This window comes from Rutidosis leptorrhynchoides, chromosome 3 (genome assembly GCF_046630445.1).
Source record: "Rutidosis leptorrhynchoides isolate AG116_Rl617_1_P2 chromosome 3, CSIRO_AGI_Rlap_v1, whole genome shotgun sequence".
Classification (NCBI taxonomy): domain Eukaryota; kingdom Viridiplantae; phylum Streptophyta; class Magnoliopsida; order Asterales; family Asteraceae; genus Rutidosis; species Rutidosis leptorrhynchoides.
The window spans coordinates 614,727,096-614,744,604 of record NC_092335.1 but is presented as its reverse complement, the minus strand read 5'-3'; the positions used below and the strand labels follow the sequence as shown (position 1 = coordinate 614,744,604).

Sequence of the window (17,509 nt, the reverse complement as noted above, 5' to 3'; positions counted from 1 at the left end):
CCAAGGAGTACTCATTTGAGTCTCGCTCGAGAAATCCTGTTTCCTATAAAAAGGCGGATTGTATGGTTTCTAGGCAGGTTGCAAGAGGAAAGAAAGCTTCAGATGCCGCTAAGAAGAATGGTCGAAACTAAGTTGATTATATCTTGGTGTTTTATTGTGTCGGTTTTGGTTATGTTCTCGTTGTAATCTCATGCTTGTGATTCACCCCGTTTTTGGTTAGGTTCTCATTATCGTTCGTTGTCTAGTTATGTGACGTTTCAGGTTTGTTTCTTGTATCATTTGTCGGCTTTTCATCGATTGATGAAAGTTTGTTGTTAAAGTTTTCGTTTTTTCGATAAAAAAAAATAATCTATAATGCCCTTAAATAATTAGGTATAAGTGAGAAAATACTAGTGAAACGGTGTAAAAAATGAATGAATGAATGAATGCATTTATGACAATAAACCCGTTTTTATCCTTATGTCTATTAACCCAAAAGCCCAACCCGGGTTAGAAAATCCCCGTTCAATACAAGCCCACCTGCGAATAATTAATAAATGTAGGTTAGGTTTTCAGATAGAAACCAAATTATTTTAATTTCAGCTCATAATTTTTTCGTCTTCATCAATCGATCAATCAATTCTCATCATCAAATTAGGGCAAAGTTATAGGAAAAGAAAGGGAAAATAATGTCTCGAACGCTGGTGCAGCCGGTGGGTCAGAAAAAACTGACAAACGTTGCGGTGGTTCGATTGAAGAAACATGGAAATCGATTTGAAATTGCTTGTTACAAGAACAAAGTCCTCTCATGGCGTTCTGGCGTGTAATTTTTCTTTTTTAATTAGGGTTTTACCAATTTATATTTCTATTTTCTGTGTTTCTGTTTGTTTTAGCTTCATTTATTTGTTCCTCCTGCTGCTGCTTATTTGAATCTTCTAGAACCTTACTAGTGTGCTTTAGCCTTTACTTTGAATAATTAAGCTCCTGAATGAAATTTTTAGTTGAATTAGCTTCTGAGAATAAGCCACAGATTTAAGAAAACAATAGAGTTATGAAAGTTACTTTAGATTATACGGAGTATCTATTTTTATCTTTTTTGTAAAAGTTCTGCAACACTACTTGTTATGTGTATGATAATGATTAGAAATAAGCATGGTTGTGGTAGTCTAACTAGTCTTTTACTTGTCCGATGTATTCGGCTGAAGTTGTCAAAAGTCTAATTTATTCGATCAAAGTTGGATTATTAGTTGGTCAACGTCTGACTTGTCTGTGACTTGGCCAACAAGGTCCCGATCGACTAGTCCCGACTAGCGACTTTTACAACCTTGGAAATAAGTGTTGTTTCGTAATGCCTTTTTTTCTAGTTCCATAATTATTGCATACTTTAGAATTTGTATTATTGAGAATTTGAGATACAGAGTAACAATATGGCAGCAGAAACCTAACTACTCAGTTTCTATTTTCCTGTTGATGTAATGATGATTTCCGTATTTTGTTACATAAATTAATTAATTGATATTTGTAATGTATAATGTCAGTGAGAAAGATTTGGATGAAGTGTTGCAGTCACAAATAGTTTACTCAAATGTTGCTAAAGGAGTTCTTGCTAAGTCAAAAGACCTAAAGGCTGCCTTTGGGATGGATGATCAAGCAAAAATCTGTCTTGAGGTTTTATTAGATTTCGTTTAGAATATTAGGATGCATTTGATTCGATTAAATTCTTCCAAAAATTAGAAGATGTGTTTGAATTTATGTTTTACAGAAAACCAAAGTCCGTGTTCTTTAAATATCTAATAGTTTTCTGAAAGTCGCAACACACTACCCATTGTCTAGGAAAATATAAGTGTAAAATTGGAGATTTTTTCTGTAACTAAATGCATCCTTGATTTTTTTTTTCGCGAGGTTTATTACTTGTCTAGAATCAGATACACATTTCTTGTCTGAAATGAATTTATAAGTATAATGTGGCAGATATTGGAGAAAGGAGAACTGCAAGTTGCTGGAAAGGAGAGAGAATCGCAGTTATCGAATCAATTTAGGGACATTGCAACTATTGTCATGCAAAAGACTATTAATCCTGAAACTCAACGCCCGTATACTATAAGCATGATTGAACGTTTGATGCATGAAATTCACTTTGCTGTTGACCCTCATAGCAGTTCCAAGAAACAGGTAATTACATCTGCTTATTTAAGGGTGAATTCTAGGGATGAAAGTTTTGATCCATTTTGCTTATGAATGAATCCATTTTGGATATGTTTTTTTCTTTGTCGGGTTAAACCAAAGTTTTAAATCAAAATCGAATGTATCATAATGGGTTTAAAACTGTTAATGTAAACCACTCCTAATTACTTTCTTCAAAAGATTTATGTGATAATGTAGTTTTAACTAAGTCCAAACAATGAACAATTATCCTCTTTGCAAGTTCAGTTTTTTTTTCTCCCCGTTCTCTTCCTACCATTATTGAAAAAATGGTTTTTTTATTTGACTGATTACAGGCATTAGATGTTATCCGGGAACTTCAGAAACATTTCCCGATAAAGAGGTCTCCCATGAGACTAAGGTTAACGTTACCACAACACAACTTTGAGGATTCTCTTGCTGGAAAGCTTAACGAGTGGAAAACCGTCATTGTTTCTAAAGATGTATCTGGAAGTCAGCTCTCTATTGTAAGTCGTATCCTGAATTTATATATTTTGCTATATGTAGGAGGTCCCCTTACATGCATCTAATCTATTCAATATGTATTTCATTAGTTAATGTGTATATACAGAGAGTCGTGTTCGTGGTATTTGACATAATCAATTGTGCACATCTAGGTGTCCGCATTATGATAAGCTTGATATTATTTGTCAAGTTGTGTGAACCCCTTACAACTTAAAAAAAAATACTTATTAGATAAACAATACTTATCTATGCCAAGTACTCTTTATAAGTAGTTCATTGCTCCTGATGTTTTCCCAAAGAGTTAAAGCAAAATCTGTTGATGTGTTTGACTTTCACATTTAAATAAGCTAATAACATCAATGAAATATGACACATTTGGTGGAAAAACTAAATTGAACAATTTGAACCATTATCTTTAACCTTTTTTATTCACTCACTTGACTTGTAAAGTGGTTTTTAATTTTGCGCATTTGGCCCATTACAGGTAAAATACAAAATGTAACATGATCGCCCGATTCATAAGTCAATGTATCAAATTTCTGAAACCCCGACCCCACCTAGTCTGTGTATTTAGTTTTTACACGCAGACACTTGTATGTACACTGAATCATTGCTGCTATTCTTTCAAGCTTAGTTATCTTGATTAAGTAGTTAAATATCCCCTGTTATAGATATGTGTAGCTTTTAAACGTTTCTTTCACTGCACGGTGGTATTTATTCTTGTTGCAGAATACCTTATTGTTAGTGAAATCTGCTTTTTGATCAAGAAGCTGTATTTCTTTTAAAGGAGATTGAAAATATATCATTTAAGCTGTTTACTTTGATTTGATTGGTTTCAGGTATGTGAAATGGACCCTGGATTGTTCCGAGACTGTGACGCACTGGTTCGAAATTTGCAAGGTCGGTCCGAAATTCTAGCTATATCTGTGCACAGTGAAGGTAATATCGATGCAGATCACTGCGATGGTCATGAGGACGTATCATCATCACCATTATCAACTGAACCACCCAAGAAATCTGCTACTGACGAATTGACCGACAAAATGAAAAAACAAACGTTGGCTCCAAAATCCGACCCCGCTGAAGGAAGTAATCAGGTAAAGCAAAACAAATGCAGTACGTGTGATGCGATTGTGGGCGATGCTAAACAGTATCGAGAACACTTTAAGAGTGATTGGCATAAACATAACTTGAAGAGGAAGACAAGGCAATTGCCGCCTATATCTGCTGAAGAATGCAATGCTGACGTGGAACTCAGTGACTCTAAGGGGAATTTGAATGAGTACAATTTTTAAGGTTTAGAGTTTAGACTCTGTTGTTACAGGGTATGTGTAATATGTTTTGTTGACATTTTGCTAGTAAACATATCATATATTTTGTTTGTTGACATTTTGTTGTTTGGTATTTTAATATCTACTACTTGTTTTCATTTTCCAAGTTCAATGTGCACTTACAAAAACATAAAAAAAATATCTTCTTGCCTGCTGAATTATCAATAGACAACTAAAATGTAGTGATATCAATGGCCTTGTATTGCCTGCTGAATTCAAATAAAATGAATTCAAATAAACTCATTAGAGTGGTTTCCTACAGAGTGGGGCAATTTGTTGCCCGTTCAGCTTTGGGAACCTTGAAGTTCAAGGTTCCCACTCCCGATTGCTGTTTCCATCAAGGTTCAGGACAAGGTTCCTGGTCACCTCACGTAAATGTATATTCTTATAGGTTGATATATATAATTGTGGGTCATATAAACATCTATATGAACACTGACATTCACATTCTCTGTTTTTCCGCTACAGTGTTCACAAATAGCTACTATATGAAAATTAAATTAAACTCTTCGGTATTCTCTTATTGTTGGAAAAAATGAAGGTGACATGCTCTCCCTAGTTTTACTTGTGGGAAGAAATTAATTATTTTTATTAGGGGAAGAAGAAAGGATGTATTGCTTATTTGATGGAATTGGTTTAAAATTTAATGGAGTTGGGTAAATTGAATCCATAATTTAACTTTTTATATCTACGGTGATTCATGATTTTGGTGAACTTGGCATCATTTAAAGTTCGATAGCATGTCCCACTTTAGATATTTGTATAGACAGAAAACTTTAGGATATCCTTCAAATCCATATTTATCGTCCACATAAAATGTTGAGGATTAACCGCCATACGATCCTCTGTAGCAATATCCATATTAATTTATGTAGCTTTATATTTTTTATTTTTTGGTATTTTATATTTTATATTTTTTGGTAATTTGAAAGATTAATTAGTGTAGCTTTATATTATTTTATATTATATTATGTAGCTTTATATAAACTATGACATTTGATGATCATAAAGTAGATACTAGATACCACCACGTCATTCACAAAATAATAATTTGAATCCATAATGGTTAGAAATTTCAAAGTGTCCAAATTCCTTATCCGGTGGTGTCAAGATATTTTCTGTGAGAGGTCTGAGCATCAAACCTAGTAACAATATATCTTGTTGGTTAAGAAAAATAGTCGAAAACATGAAATAACTTGGCTAAAATGCATAATCTAAGTCAAAATATTCACCTTTCTCGAATAGCCTAAACAGAAAAAATCTTACCCATTTTAGGTTTCCAAATTCCACTCTTTGTACCACTTAAAACAAGTTTGGACATAATTTTGAAAAATCCACCAAAAGCCTCTGGCCTAGCGCTATCGAAAAACTCCTCTGACTTTGAGGTTATGAGTTTGAATTCTATTTAGAACAGTAAAATTATATAGGGTGCGTGAGTTTGTCGTTCTAAACAAAATGAAAAATCTAATAATTTTAACAAAAATGAAAATTGAAAATTCAAGATATTATTACATTGTTCGTCTTAGTTAGAGTGTCCATTTTAAACAAAAACTTTTAGAATTATTCGTTGACTTTATTTTTTACTATTCCGTATTAAAATATACTCTATGTTTATCCACTAAGTTTCTTATTACCGTTTAAAATAAGAAATATAATCATTTAAATGAGATAATCAAAAATAAAAAAATGTGTAATATTTGTAATGGGAATATGGGAACCACAAATTATAGTTTGGATTTGAAAGATTGTTAGTTGAAAAAGCAACCACACATACAACACATAGGAGGAGGAAGTGTAGGAATGGCAATGGAGAAGTGCATCCAGATGGGTACATCATGTGTTTTACGATCACAAATTCATCATCCACTTACTTCAATCCATACTTCATCATCATCGTCATCTAATTTCACCAACATTAACTATCGAAAACCATCTACTATTACATCCTCGTTTACCTTCAACCGCACACATTCTACTACTACTACTACTACTACTAGTTCTACTTCTCGCATCGTCCTCTGCAAAGCTGCAGCCAGTGAAGGTATATCTCTCTTTATTTTTTGGTCAAATAAACACGTTTTGAAGTAAATATTTATATGGTTATTTACGTTATTTCAACTCGAAGCGTTCCCGTTTGTTCATGTTCGCTCATATAACTTTCATAGCTTAAGGAACGTTTTTAGAACCAAACGAAATAAATTTGTGTTTGTACAGTTAGAAAATTTTATTGGTATGTTGGCTAACTAATGTCTTATATGTATGTAAGCTGAGATAAATGGCACACAGAGAACATAAATGAACACAAACGATAACTTATACGTTTTTTCACCCACACACGCTAGCTAGGTTGGAAACTCCAAGAATCGAACCCGGGTTTCTTGACAACTAATCGCGGATCCCGGGTTGCTTGGCAACCAATCGCGGGAATCCTGAAGAAAACCTCCCCTCCTCGGAATCGAACTCGGGTTGTTTGGCAACTAATCGCGGGCCCGCCCTACTAAGGCTCGATACCACTCAGCTGGAAGGCCGGTGATATAAAGCTTAACTGATTAAAGGGGGCAATGATTATAAATTATCTAAGAATAATATGGGACAGAGTAAATTTGAGAGTTCTGTGGTTATATTTGTCATATTTTTTAAAAATTGATAGTCACATTTTTGGATAACCATAAGTAGTAATATGGACAACATAAAAGGATAGAGGGTGTATGAATTGAGGTATACATTGGTTTGATTTTCAGTTTAATTGGCTCGTTTATTCGGTTTTAAATATGTCCAAATCAAACCTAAATGAAAACTGCGACCATGCCCGCCACCGCTTGCACTAACCATTGTCGCCGCCACCATGGACCCACCACTGGTACTACCGCCCATGCTTTCCCGTATTAGCAGCTAGCACATATCAAGAAATTTACCAAAGCTAAATTACTAAACTGATATGCAACCATATTAAAGACCCAACCATATTAAAGACCTTGCATAAAGTTAAAGAACTTATCTTTCTTTTTTCTTAATAAGTCAATCTACATTAATCTTATTTTGTCCCACAAAAACATTAATATTTTTTTTAATTGCTCATCTTGAACTACAGTATTATGTACTCTAACTTGGAAACAGAATATAATGCTTTCAAAACTGGAAACAGAATATATTGTGCTCTTAGTCCAAACATAAATTGGAAAGACTTTAAATGTTCAATATAAGGGAAATAGAAGGAACAAAGTGAATAAACACTACTGTATTAGTTTTGGCAACTTTTGTAATACTCACTACCAAATTTTAATATAGTTAGGGAAAGAGTCGAAAATGGTTACGAAATAACTCAGTTATATATGAAGCCATCATCTGACTAAAAAAATCGCCCTCCTCGGATGAGAAAACCTCCTCCTTCTCCCTTTACCGTTTAAATAACTCTTATCTCTTTGTACTGTTCCAAGTTTTCTAGTCCAACCCTGTTACCAACCAGGGCCGTCCCGCTAACTTTGAAGGCCTTGTTCGATAAACAAAAATGAGCCCCAAAAAGGTTAAATTTTTTAATACGCATTAAGTAATGTTTTAAACTCGTGATTTGTGAACTAACTAATTAAAAAAATTAACTCTATATGATATTGTGGCACGTAAAATAAATAGTGAATTATAATATATACATTTTCAAAATTTGGGGCCCCCTTATAGGCATGTACGGTTGCACACTCTGCACATGTCTCGAAGACGGCCTTGCCTGTTACTAATAATATACGTAGTATAACACAACTTGAATCATTTAGTAAAGGATTATGTTGTTCAAATGGTAACAGAAATTACACGGAGTTAAAACCACCTATTAATTCCTGTTTGCAAATCATGTAGTTAAAGTGGTAACAGACACAACATGGACCGATTTGGTGGAAGCAGCAGAAATCCCAGTATTGGTAGAGTTTTGGGCACCATGGTGTGGTCCATGCCGTATGATAGCCCCGGTGGTCGATGAGCTTGCAAAAGAATACGCGGGCAAAGCTTTGTGCTTTAAGATCAACACAGATGACTGCCCAAACATAGCATCTAAATATGGAATCAGAAGCATCCCAACTGTACTCTTTTTCAAAAATGGTGAAAAGAAAGAGAGTGTCATTGGTGCTGTTCCTAAGTCCACTCTTTGTGCCACCTTGGACAAATATGTTGAGTAACTTTACTTGTTAAAGTTTCAAACAAAGAGTTTCACTATTATGCCATTTTAATTGTATGTTGAAAAAAATTGTACAAGAATTTGTAAATGAATTTTCAACTTAATATATTTCCTACTTCATTTACATCACTTGTGTGTGCATCTCTCCATACCTGTTCTAACAGATCTAAGAATTATAGTCACGGGTCTCATTAGTTAAAAGTTAAAAAAAAAATTACACTATCCAATGGTGCTACTCAAAAATATTTACACTATCCAATAGTATCACTAATTAAAACTCAAAAAAATTTCAACTGCATCGCGTATTTCACTAATAGCCCGTTCTACCATTGGCAAAGCATTAGATCCATCCTGGACTCCCACAGGGTAATCATTTGAATGTCTTTGTACACTTATTGTAAATTGTGTGTATATCTACTATCCCAGTGCTTGAATTTTTTTTTAAAATTTGGTTCGGTTCCGAGTCAATATAGTTCTAACACAATGCACATTCTACTACATTGGGCTATAGTTGAAGTGGTTACAGCATGTTCATGGACTGAGTTGGTGGTAGCAGCTGACAAGCCAGTGCTAGTCGAGTTCTGGGCACCATCGTGTGTGCCATGTCAGATGATATCTTCAATAGTTGTGGAACTCGCAAAAGAGTACGCGGGAAAAGTTTTGTGTTATAGAATTAACATCGATGACTACCCGAATGTTGCATCACAATATGGAATTACAAGCATCCCAACTGTGCTTTTCTACAAGGACGGGGAAAACAAAGGGAGTTTTACTGGTGTTGTCGCTAAATCCACTCTTTGTGCCGCTTTAAACAAGTATGCCGAGTAACAATTGTTTACTCGTGTATCAAAACCTCTTGGCTTCATGAGAGTTTACAGCATTTTAAGAAGATATTATGTAGTTTTCTTTCGATACTTATACCACTTTGTCTGTCTTAATAGAAACTAGGTTAGTTTGATACTTAAAATGCTGGTAAAACGATAAGTAATGTACTTATATCAATCATAGAGCATGTAAGTATTATTACGATTATACACATAAAAACTCTTGCAACTAGATTGTGAGGTATCCCTTGATAAATTGGAACAAGGAAGTGAGTAATTTTAGTTTGTAATCTTGGAAAAAATGGTTTCAACTAGACACCGGGGTTTTATTCTAGTAGACATAACCAGAAAGCCGTGCAAACCACATTACTTAACTATATATTTTAACACCTGCTCAAATTTTTGCTTTGTGCTGCAGTTTACAGCCTTTACTTTATCAAGCAACCAATAACCTTCATCTTGATTTAAAATAAAAACACATGCTTTAATCTTAAACGTATAGCTAAAAGGATTAAAAAAAAAAAAAATTCCCTTAGCTGTTCAACTCCTTAACCATCATTAGGCCAAAACCCTTGTTGCTTCTTGTAATATTTCTTTTGTAATTCAGAACGGCAATAAGAAGACACATGATACTTTTATCTGGTAGCCCATATTGGAGTACAAGTGTAGAAAAACTCCCACAAAGGGTGGTGAGAACATTAGCGTGCCTCTGTTATTTGTACGTTACAAGTTTTTTAATGCACAAGTTTGGTTGATTTATAAAAAAACTTTGAAGGGAGCAATTTCATCACCAAAATGGAAAATTACTAAATTCAACATTAAGAAGCTTCAACATTCCATTTCATAGCAGTATATATACACTCACTTGTAGTGGAGAGAGAGAGAGAGAAGATATAGCATTCTGACATACTACTAATACAAGTAGAGCTTTGAGGGAGCAGCACCAACAATGGGGGCATCATCCCATACTTCCTTGTCCAGTCATCATATAAACAACATTAGAAAGCACCCTTCTAGTCATACATAGACAAAAGGAACCAACATACCAAAGAAGTCAACCCTTTTGGTGCACATTTCAAAATCAAAAACCCACAAAAAGAAGAAAAAAAAGGATAAATAATTAAAACCAACTGCCATGTTATATCTTTCCTCTTATCTCTGAAATTAGTACAATTTGGGACCCCAAATATCACTTGCTTCTTAGTTTTCGGATCATGTCCCTATATTATCTGAATTTAGCACCATCATGCCCCTCCATCTTCTTTACATTATCCAAACAAGATTTCAGAATCTTTTATAGATCAACTTGTGGATACAACAGATATGTTACTACTGCATCGAATCTTCTATGGAGACGGTTTCCAGTCAAATGGTAGATTATTGAACCCATTAACAGCTCCAAGACCATTAAGCAAGTGGCTCCCTAAATCCTGCTGCTGTTGTTGTTGTTGCTGTTGTTGGTGCTGATGATGATGGTTATTCATCATCTGCATTGCAACTCTTCCGTTCATACTCAACGAATTCCGCATCCCGTTGACCATACCTGCTTGACCAAATCCACCACCAGCCATGCCACCACCATTTCCCACCATACCTGAACTATTACTGCCTACCTGAATTAAATCATTAGAATTTTTCATATCACTTCCCATTCCACCACCGCCAAGTTGGGATGATGACATCATCATTTCCTGTATTATTTTTTGGACCGAGCTTTGAGAATCATTGGCGGCGTCTACATCACCACCCATGGATATATTTGGTGAGGTGGCGGCATTCAAATGTGCACCACGGTTATGTAAAGTTTGAGGGGCGTTGTTAGGTATAGACGTTGTCGGCAACTGGAACGATTGTGGCGGTACCGCACCGGAGGATCCAGGTGAAGGAATCTGAATGCCGCCAGTTGCTCCACCATAGGAACTATTATCTCCATTAGTAATAAGTGGATTTTGGTGCCGAGCATTCATCGAGTTTTGATTGAGCAAACCGGCGATAGTAGTTTGAGGTGCGGAGTTAGAGTTATTTACAATTGGCATCATGCCGTTTGCAGATGCATTTTGCATAGAAGGTGTTTCGTTGTTTGTTGTAGGTTGAACGGTTGTTTGCATCTGCTGGTGCTTTTGTTGTTCTTCAGGTTGTTGAGGTTGACTATGAAACCCAGATGTTGATGATGTCCGACGGGGGAATTTAGCTAAGCTCTCTGTCAAGGCAAAAAATATATAATGACTTGTGTATATTTATAGTGGAAACATATGAAAAAAATGGGAAAGTTTGGTATCAAATAAAAACACATGTTACCCTCTCATAAACAACCTCAAAACATAATCAATGTGCAACAATGTAATCCAGAAGTCTAATACAATAACACACAAGGTTGAAAGTGTAAAAAGAGACTTTTATGCACTTTTAAAACCATTTGATGCATTCAACCCACAGCCAAACGACTCAACCCGTTTGATAACAAACAAGGTGATCAAAGTCGTTAGTCGAGGACTAGTCGCTCCGGACCTCAAGGGGCTAGTTGTTCAAGTTGGGGACTAGTTGGATATTAACCAACTTTGATTGCGGTTAATATTTGACCAAAGTGGTAGATCCATTGTCCAAATAGAGTAGTGATTTATTGTGCCATTTATTTGAATGGGTGGGTAATCTTTCTGATTTTATCAAATAATATGAAACAATATATAATATCTAATGCCATTTACAACGCACTCACAATAATGATTTACCTTTAAAAACGTAAATTTATTAGAACTATTTACCATATATATATCTATAGCTACTGAAAAATATGCAAGCACCGTTCATTAAACATTATTAACCTCATATAAACCGCAGGGGACATTGCATAACAAGTTTAAAACACTTACCCATAGGCCCAGTCCTCGTTTCTCGGCTGTAATCAATCAAATCCTTCATACTATTAACCACCTCTGATATCTGCACACAAACCAGGCAATGAATAATGTTACATAACCATAACCAATTAGAAGAATAAAAAAATGAAATTTTTAGGTAACAGTCTATTCAACCATTTATGTCAAGCAATACTTTGAACAAGTCTAATGTCTAATCAAATTTAAAGAAACAGTTTCTCATCGACTAATTACTGTAGAAGATTATACCTGAAGACATCGGACATATCTCTTTGTATATCCTAAATCATTGACTAACGGTACTTCTAGTACTTTTGCCAACTGACGAGCTGAAGCAACAAACCTGCAAGTCATCATCCAACACAAGGATGAGTGATTATATCTTTGTGAGTCATATAATGTTCATTTTAAAAGTTCATTTAAGCTGGCTTATTCATAGCACATAGTTTTATTAGAGGTTTCTCTTTCAAATGTCTCATTTTAACCCTAATCTCTCATATGATTTATAAGCCGATCAATAGTTTGTTATTTTTCCAACGTTTAATGAATGAATTTGAAGTCTTATTACTTTACTCCTTACTGGCCTGGGTACCTATTTAAGGTTTCAAAAAATTAGATTATGTTACGGATTTTGCCTGTTAAAACAACCAAGGCATGCAGTGAGATTATAAAAATATAGAGTACACAACTAAAATAAGTGTGTAAACAATATTAAGAAGAAAAAAAACAGAATGCCCATCAAGATGATAATGACATTAAATATCGATTTTTGGTAAAGACCTCAAAAAACCTGCTGCATCAGATTTAATTATTGAGCAATATATTAAGTAATAATATATGCCAACAAGGCTTATCAATACCTAACTTCGGTAGCATACATACAATAATATCCAGACAATATTGTGAAGTGATTGGCTATGCCTAAATTTTTTATTGTTTGCACTATATATTTAGGAAAGTGTAGACTGGACGCCGACACATTTGGTAACATATCAAAAGACCAACTTCAGTTTACAAAATCATAATTGTATACGTTATTATATTAAGCTTATTTCTATACATGGTTCAAAATACATATTTGAAGGAAAATAACATTAAAGAAAGCCGTATGAGGTCGTTCTTCAAAGCAAATACTAAAGGACTATTTCTCAATTTTTTTTTCCTAAACGTTTATGATACGAAATCAAACAATGTAACAGTGTATTCTTAATCTGGTTTCAACTAAAATAGGGCAGAAAAGTAACACAATCATGTAAACCAATAAATTATTCAAGAAACTAAAAGGCCAAGTTTGGGACCTACATGTTACAGTTGTTTTGCAATTCCGGTACAGATATGCTTGCTGAAGCATTTTGAGTTGATGCCTGGTATTTTTGAGCTGCATTACCTAGTTGACTAACCTGCAACAAAAAAAAAAAACAAAAAAACAAAAAACAACAAAAAAATGACAGTTCAGTAATGATATCAAGAGATTTAATATTTTTTGCATAATTGGACGTAAGAATCTCATTCGCCAACAACCAAACAACATTTTAAGCTCTAGTTTGTTGTATATACAAAAGTTCAAAATTATAAACCTGTGGAATCAACAATTTTCTAGGAATAAGCTCTTCATGACGCCGAGCACAAAATTCCCAAGAGCATATCTGCGTTATATTAAGAAAATGGATTTAGTAAAATTAAGCAATATCTTTTCAAGAAGAAAACAAAAATCTCACCTTCAAATCTGCTGAGAAGACTATTCGAAGTTGACCATCACGAACAACTCGTAGTTGCTCAAAAACACTTTCTTGTATGGCTTTTGCATAATCAAGCACAATTTGACCCGAAGAGTTTTGATACTCTCTGGGCATATCAACGTACAGGAGCTCCTCCAAAGTACCACTTTCGTACTTTATTTTAAAAAGCCTAGGAAGAACTTCGACAGTTGCCTCTGAAAGAATATTCACATATATTAGAGAAACACATGGACAAAAATTTAACCAACTAAACAAGACTCTATTTTTAAAGGATTATATTGATATATATCAAACTTATATAAAATTAAACGATGAAATAGATTGATGCAGAGATTTCAAATTGGAAAGTGTTTGTTTTAAGATTACTATCATTGATATTATCATATCAACAGCCTTTTTTAAGAAAAAATGATGGCTTAAAAAAATAGATTGTCTTGTAAAACAAACCTAAAACTTGTATGAATTACATACATGTGAAGTTCATATATATTCATGCACGCCAATTTCATTAAATTTACCGTCTATAATAAGATCTTATTAAGTTCTACACACAGGATTTAGATCAGGGTTGTTACATTGTAAAAGATTCCCACCATATTGGCTAAACATTATTCAGAGAGCCCAATAAATATATATAAGCTGCCAAAGTAGATTATAGATGCAAGATATTATAAACTAGTACAAATGCACAAATAATAATCCGATATATGAAGCAGATATCATGGTTCAAATATTCAGGAATACTGAAAAATACTTACCAAAACCACGGCCTGGCTTCTTATTGCATATTTCACAGTGCCATACATCCTGCATAATTATAAATGAGTTTCCCAAATAATCAACAACGGAGCCATTTTCATATAATTCAAACTGCTAAAAAGTTATTACTCTACCATTGTTCATAAAATTTATGGAAATAAAGATACACGTACTAAAAAATTGAAGACAGTAAAAATTAGATCAACACTGCCCACTACCCAGTTAACTCACCTGAGGAAAAACTCCAGTTGTATGACGGCCATTACCATACAAAGAAACACACCATTTCTTCCTAGCATTAGGAGCAAAATACTCGGCTACAAATTTTCTCCAAAACTCAATGTTGTTGTCCTGCAAAAGAATCAAAATATATATAAACACCACACAACATATCTTATAGGGCTACTCAAGCAGTCATAGATAGTGCAAACGCTCTTACTTCAGGCCTATGTTGTTGTTGATACATATAATGAGTCAACCGTCTTGCACACATTCCCGGTTCATACACAGGTTTAGCTGGTGATCTCATTGGTATATTTTGTTGCTGAAACTGTGGTTGAAGTGACGAACGTTGCTGAGGAATACTCTTTAATAGTTGTTGTTGCTGTTGATGTTGTAACTGCAAGAATCTTTGTTGGTTCAAAAGATTCATTTGTTGAGCAGAAGTCTGTGGAGATTGTCTAGACATGTGTAGCAACTGTTGTTGTTGCTGCTGCTGCTGCTGTTGTTGATGTTGCTGTTGTTGATGCAGAAACAATGACTGGTCAGAGTGTTGCGGCTCCATTTTTACATTTCTCATGGTCTGAACCTGTTGCGATTCCATTTTGACCTGACCAAGATTTCGTAACGCTTGCATCTGTTGTGAATTTTGCCCATGCTGATCATTTGAAACCTGTGGCTCCATTTTCACTTGTCCAACACCACCTTGATTTGTTTGATATTGCTGCTGCTGTTGATGGTTATTGTTAGGTACAGAATATTGTTGTTGACTCTGTCTCAAATTTGGAGATTCCCGTTGCTGACCCTGCTGCTGATCTGGCAAGATCTGGTGGTTGGCAAATGCATTAGAAAAATGTTGACCTGGCAATTGACCAGTTACATTTGTGTTTACCATATTTGATTGACCAAGTGATGATGAGGAAGGGGAATTAAAACCCATTCCGTTTCCTATGTTGGATAACGGATCACTATCAGCCCCGTTATCAATCATTCCCCTTAATGAATTCCCATTACCGTAAGACGGCTGATTAAGAAGAGAAGATACACTTGGCACATTTCCTAGCATGTTCATATTATTGAACTGATTTCTTGGTGAAACAAGGGAAGAAAAACCAGACTGTGAAGGCCCTTGACCATTCAATAAACTTGAATTTGACCGCAACATGGAAGATGGAATAGACTGCGCACCAGCAAGTGGAGTGGGTTGACCCGGAGGTACCATCTTCCCGGAACAATACGAAAAAAGTTCACAACTTTTCTTGTAACTAACAAATCAAACCTAACACAACATGAGCCACTGGCTAATGGATTAAAACACAAACTTATACTGTCGAGCGTTCCCAAAAACGGCGTAAAAACCTAAAATTTGTTTAGGCCTTGAACATGCTAGTGTCGAAAAGTACCAATCTTCTCTCATTGAATTCTGCAAATTAACTCATTGATCGAAACATATTGAGCATTTAACCACACAAATTGACCTAATTCCATTACCTACTAAACAAAACTATCATCTCTTGTTACCTGCAATGATAATAACATCAAATAAATAAGTAAAAAATAAGCTGAATCTTGACTATAAATATACACTCCAGTTTTAACACCCTAACTAGCTTACAACTAATAATCTAACAGATACGGAAACAAAAATCTAGAAAAAGTTAACCTAAATAACTAGATTCAGTGTAGTTCAGCTAGGGTTACGATGTTATAAAAAAAAGGAAAACAAAAAACAGTTTATTTACCTTTTATACAATAATAAATAAATAATAATTAATAATTAATAGAGAATAAATAGAATAATGATAAACAAAAGATAGAATAGTACTTAAACGGAGTACACAGTAACAAAGAATCTAAAAACGGACCAAATTTAAGCGACGAATGGTGATGCAAGTAGCTCAGCAGTTCATATTTGTATCTAACACAAATACAGTGTGTATGTATAGAAATAAGATAAATTAGGGTTTGAAAAGATAAATTGAAGGTATGTTGAGTGAGAGGTGAGTTGAAGAAAGAAGATTTGAGATGAAATTTTGGTGTTTGTGTGTTGTTCTTGGCTGTAAATTTAGAGAGAGAAAGTGAAGAGGGGGAGGAGAGAGAGAGAGAGAGAGAGAGTGTGTGGGTTTTTTTTAGTTGCGGACGTCAAAGTAGAATTGTATCCAATTCATATTTCTTCTTCATTCCATTCTTTACCTTTTTATTCTCTCTCTTCTCAAAGGAAGTCAAATCCACTTCTTCATATCATATCACATCTCATCTGTCATGTATGTATATATGCATGGGAATCATCATCATCATCATCATCATCATCATCATCATCCGGTTTTGGACTACTTTGTCCTTGCTAGTAAAAAAATATTTGGGCTATTTGGTCTGACTTAACTTTGGGATTTTTAGTTCAATTCGTTTTGGGCCATTTATACCAACTATTTTCTGGGTCGTTTAGCCCAACTACCTTTTGGGCCATTTTGTTTTCACTTAATATTTATGTACGAGGCTCGCAAAGGCCATTCGAGAGGAGAGAAAGTTCTTTTTATTGTTATTTGTCACGAAGAACTCCATTCTATGTCTACCAAATTATGAACACAGTGCCTTCATCCCTGGTAGAGCAAGTCAATACTATACTAATTGCCTTAATCCCTAAAATTGATACTCCAAACAGTGTCTGAGTTTAGACCTATAACATGCTATAATGTGCTACATAAGTGTATTAGTAACATCCTTACTAATAGGCTTAAAAATGGTCTTGATAAGCTGGTGAACTCTAATTAGAGTGCCTTTATCCCTGGTAGAGCAATTCATGATACTATTTTAGTGGCTTAGGAGGTTCTAAAAGGGTATAATAGATCATCAGGCCCTAGAAGGTGTGCTCTTAAAATTGATATCCAGAAAGCTTATGACTCAGTTGACTGGAATTTTTTAAGAGATATTCTGATTAAGTTTGGATTTC

The 17,509-nt window shown here is 34.6% G+C and overlaps 4 protein-coding genes across 5 annotated transcripts; 3 read left to right on the top strand and 1 right to left on the bottom strand.

Moving 5' to 3' along the window:
• Nucleotides 1–548: 548 nt before the first annotated feature.
• Nucleotides 549–4,077, top strand: LOC139898906 (uncharacterized). The gene is made up of 5 exons (XM_071881702.1): nucleotides 549–802; nucleotides 1,518–1,647; nucleotides 1,951–2,151; nucleotides 2,478–2,648; nucleotides 3,486–4,077. The coding sequence occupies exons 1-5, from the start codon at nucleotides 669–671 to the stop codon at nucleotides 3,939–3,941; spliced, it is 1,092 nt and encodes a 363-aa protein (XP_071737803.1). The 5' UTR covers nucleotides 549–668; the 3' UTR covers nucleotides 3,942–4,077.
• Nucleotides 4,078–5,638: 1,561 nt separating this feature from the next.
• Nucleotides 5,639–8,266, top strand: LOC139898904 (uncharacterized). Its single transcript, XM_071881701.1, has 2 exons — nucleotides 5,639–6,018; nucleotides 7,827–8,266. The coding sequence occupies exons 1-2, from the start codon at nucleotides 5,778–5,780 to the stop codon at nucleotides 8,141–8,143; spliced, it is 558 nt and encodes a 185-aa protein (XP_071737802.1). The 5' UTR covers nucleotides 5,639–5,777; the 3' UTR covers nucleotides 8,144–8,266.
• Nucleotides 8,267–8,625: 359 nt separating this feature from the next.
• On the top strand, nucleotides 8,626–8,970 carry LOC139902264 (thioredoxin M-type, chloroplastic-like). Its single transcript, XM_071884904.1, has one exon. It carries the CDS (start codon nucleotides 8,626–8,628, stop codon nucleotides 8,968–8,970), a length of 345 nt encoding a protein of 114 aa, XP_071741005.1.
• An 878-nt stretch (nucleotides 8,971–9,848) lies between these two features.
• Nucleotides 9,849–16,658, bottom strand: LOC139902952 (transcriptional corepressor SEUSS-like). 2 transcript variants are annotated; one of them, XM_071885674.1, is made up of 10 exons: nucleotides 16,385–16,658; nucleotides 14,780–16,080; nucleotides 14,572–14,691; nucleotides 14,340–14,388; nucleotides 13,561–13,775; nucleotides 13,420–13,488; nucleotides 13,145–13,242; nucleotides 12,092–12,185; nucleotides 11,837–11,906; nucleotides 9,849–11,166 (listed from the first exon to the last, which is right to left on the bottom strand). In XM_071885674.1, exons 2-10 carry the CDS (start codon nucleotides 15,779–15,781, stop codon nucleotides 10,313–10,315), a joined length of 2,571 nt encoding a protein of 856 aa, XP_071741775.1. In that variant the 5' UTR covers nucleotides 15,782–16,080; nucleotides 16,385–16,658; the 3' UTR covers nucleotides 9,849–10,312. The 2 variants fall into 2 exon arrangements, with proteins under 2 accessions (XP_071741775.1, XP_071741776.1); XM_071885675.1 differs by having other exon boundaries at nucleotides 16,425–16,658.
• Between the last annotated feature and the right edge of the window lie 851 nt (nucleotides 16,659–17,509).